Consider the following 3,365-nt stretch of genomic DNA (forward strand, 5'->3'; position numbering starts at 1 on the left):
AACCATTCTGTGATTCGATGGTTCTGTAAGTATTTTCCTGTACATACCCTCACAGATGGTGCACATTTTCTAGAGACATGATTTTTTGTAGATCCAAACCCAGCATCTCAACTCTGTATCAAGGATCCATAGGCTTGTGTGTTTGTGTGCAGTGTTACTAAGGCCATAACCACAGTAAAACGGAGGTGGAAATGAATGACATCAAGGGGTCAATGCAGTCGCAAGGGAGTTCAGGTCTTGTGGTGCTTGAAGAGTTGTTGTCACAACTGCAGCCAACGCCTAGGTCTTCCACTGTAACCAGGCAGGGTCTTGCTGGAGAAAGAACCATGAACAGCCATCTTTCCAGTCCACACTGCCTACCCGTGGGGAAGGATTTCTTTGTTTGATTTCATCCCTAGGAACGTCTCCAGTAGCTTTACCATCATCTGTCCTTCAGCTAAGAGGCCTGAAGTGGTGACATCAAACAGAAAACAGAGAAGAAATTAAATTAAAAACATTGTAGCAGAGTTGTGCTACATCATACCACCAACCATGTGCTGGAGGGACCACCATAAAATGCCTTTACACACCTGAGAAAGACCCCAGGACATCAGGGACCTTCTGGCAGTCATGACAGGTGTCAGCAATGTGCCAAGCATATCCTTCTCCGCACAAATTTCCATCGCAAAGTAAGTAAGGCAATAAGGCAGCCATGTGAGCACAACACCAAAGGTGAGTCCTCAACAAACTGAACCAAGAGCTCCAAGGGAGAAGGTAATGTTTTTGCCAGTTTTTCATCTGATCTTTTTAATTTCATAGGAGGATGGGAGAGAAAAAAAGGTGGTTTAATTTTCTCTTACCTTTCAACTGAATCAGCATTTGTATTCTGCATGGGCGCTAGTTTTGCATAACTCAGGGGCAGATTTAGACCCACAACTGGGCCTACAGTACTGAGCCACAATATAATGTAATTTGTGTGCCTAGGGAAAAAACAAACAAACAAACAAACAACAAAAAAGCACCATAAACATACCATCTCAAACTTTTCTGAATTACAGACACACTTGGCAGTCATAAAATAACTTCAGATGGGGCTGTTCTTTCACTTTATCTGTATCAAATGTATTTTAACTTTCAGCCCTTAGGTGACAATCTTACTCCATTTGCACCAAGGAAGTTGTTTTGATGAATTCCACTTTGATGATTTCCACTGATTTACTTTATCTGCGCTACCTACAGCCCTGCAAGGCCGAGTACTGTTTCTCACCTGTGCTGTGAACCGGTCAGTACAGAAGACATGAATTCACTAGTCCGGCAGGGATGCAGAACAAAAAATGGCTGTCCAAGTAAAGGGTGCTCCTAAGAGGGAACAGCAGGTATTTTATTATGCCAGAGCAAAACAGAAAAGACATCATTTGCATTTAGAAAAGACAAAGCCAGGGGCCAATTAATCCTTGATGCAACTTTTTTCATTTCAGAATCTAACCCAGATTGCTCTTCTACTGACAGTCATTGACAGCTTAGTATCTGAGACCATAAGGAATATAAGATCAGGGACCAAAGGGAAATGATGTCACCGCTGTAGTTAAAACATGATGGTTTTTGAAAGTAACCGAAGTTACTATATCAGCATTACCTGAATGCAGGTGGGAAAAACTACTGTGTAAACAAATTCCTGACCACAGGTAATACATAAAATAAATCCACTCCATGGAAATGCTCTTTAAGATCCTTGACCACCTGTCCTTGTATTTTCTCAGACAATTTAATTTGGAGCCTGTGAGGGGGAGGAAGAAGGAAGAGACCACAAGAGGGCTTTAACTTCCACTAGGTGGCATATCCTCATTTTAGGCTATTCTACAGAACGAAGTCCTAACACCGTTATTCTCCAAGAAGCCCAGCCAAAACTGTCCTGAGCAAAAAAAAAAAAAAAATTACAGTTAAGTTTGCAGTCAGACACACTCCCTACAGCACAAGAGTCTGTCTGTTCCTCTACACCTTCACACTGCACACGGTGCTGCCGAAAACTCAATCCAACGCCCTGTAAACCTTTCACTTTCATCTCCCCCCGGCACTCCCACAGCATACGTGCTCTGACCGAATCAAGGCCGCGCTCAGCACAAAGCCACGGCAGTGATCCCCCAGCTCTCACGTGGGTGGTCGCACGAGATCGGCGTATCTGGCTGGCTCTCGCACCGTGCCCTAGGGAAGTGATTTTCCTTTAATGCTGCTGAGGTCACTGCTACTACTTATGCACCAAAATAAACAAATCCTACCTCATCCCCATGCACAGTAAGGGGCACAACAGCACAGCAGGGAATGGCTAGAAAGGGATTCCAGACACGGAAGGTATCAAATAAGAAACGTCACGATAGCCTGTTTACAGCACAGACTGTGCTTAAACGTCACTCATCCCAGGACTCTGCCACAGCTGTGAGGCACACAACGCAAGGCAGCAGGGTTGGGAGAAGCTGGCATGGACCACGACGGAGAAAACAGCAGGATCGCCACCTCTGCAGCACTCTCCGCTCAGCTGTGTGAGCCTGGTCCACTGCGCTATGCTGCTCACAGACCTGCGGCAGAGACTGACTATAAGGATTTATGTGGTGCGTGTTTCATCCTGGGTAAATACCCTTTTCCTCAGATGCACTTCTTGTGGTGGCTCAGTTTCTCAATAGCAAAGAGGAAGAAATACTAAATTTATGCTCCAACACAGATTCCACTTGTCCAAGCTGATCCAGCTGTAACCAGACTCCCCTAGTTCTGTGATGGCATTTCATCTTTGCATGCAGCCAACTGCTTGCACTGAAGAGAAGATGCTCCCAGAGTAAGTCTTCCTGCTACGCAGTGAAAACCCCTCCTCCAAACCCTTGCCGAGAAAGAAAAAACAAATCCTGCCCTGTCATGTTCAGCAAATAGGACATGTTCTATATTATAAAATATTAAACAGGGTCTCTTACAGCTGAAGCACGCTTCTTCGTTCTTATGCTGAAAATGTACGCATAAGGATCAATCAATTTGTGTGTATAAGACAACTTTAAAAAACTTCTAGAAGCTTCACAACGTGCAAAAAAATAATGTTCAGAAAGCTTTGTTTTACCCTGCAGTGCAAACAGAGAATTTGTGCAAGAATGCTACCATCTGCTGTTGGTAAAAATGAACTGATGCTGTTTTCCACTGAGAAGTAGTAGTTTGAATTAAAAAAACCTTTCTAATTATCTGCTATTGTAGATCAGCTTAGGCCTCCAAATAATTCTAGAAAATACATAGATTGTGCCACTGGTATTCCTCAAGATAGCAAAAAAGATAGTTAATATTTACAAAACTACTAGGCAAAGAAAAGAAAAAAGCAGATTAAGCAGGAATTTCAGCCAACTCCCTTATAC

At 43.4% G+C, this 3,365-nt stretch overlaps 1 protein-coding gene across 1 annotated transcript in view; it reads right to left on the reverse strand.

The window, feature by feature from the left end:
- Positions 1-839: 839 nt before the first annotated feature.
- ATG10 (autophagy related 10) overlaps positions 840-3,365 on the reverse strand; it is a gene marked incomplete at its 3' end in the record, with an annotated part of 33,975 nt that continues 31,449 nt past the window's right edge. Inside the window, exons 4-5 of the mRNA XM_010151179.1 lie at positions 1,247-1,338; positions 840-959 (exon numbers count right to left, since the gene is read on the reverse strand). Coding sequence (XP_010149481.1) covers positions 840-959; positions 1,247-1,338 — 212 coding nt within the window. The remainder of the gene's footprint in view (positions 960-1,246; positions 1,339-3,365) is intronic.

This window comes from Eurypyga helias, unplaced genomic scaffold, assembly GCF_000690775.1.
Source record: "Eurypyga helias isolate BGI_N326 unplaced genomic scaffold, ASM69077v1 scaffold37874, whole genome shotgun sequence".
In the NCBI taxonomy this organism is placed as follows: Eukaryota; Metazoa; Chordata; class Aves; order Eurypygiformes; family Eurypygidae; genus Eurypyga; species Eurypyga helias.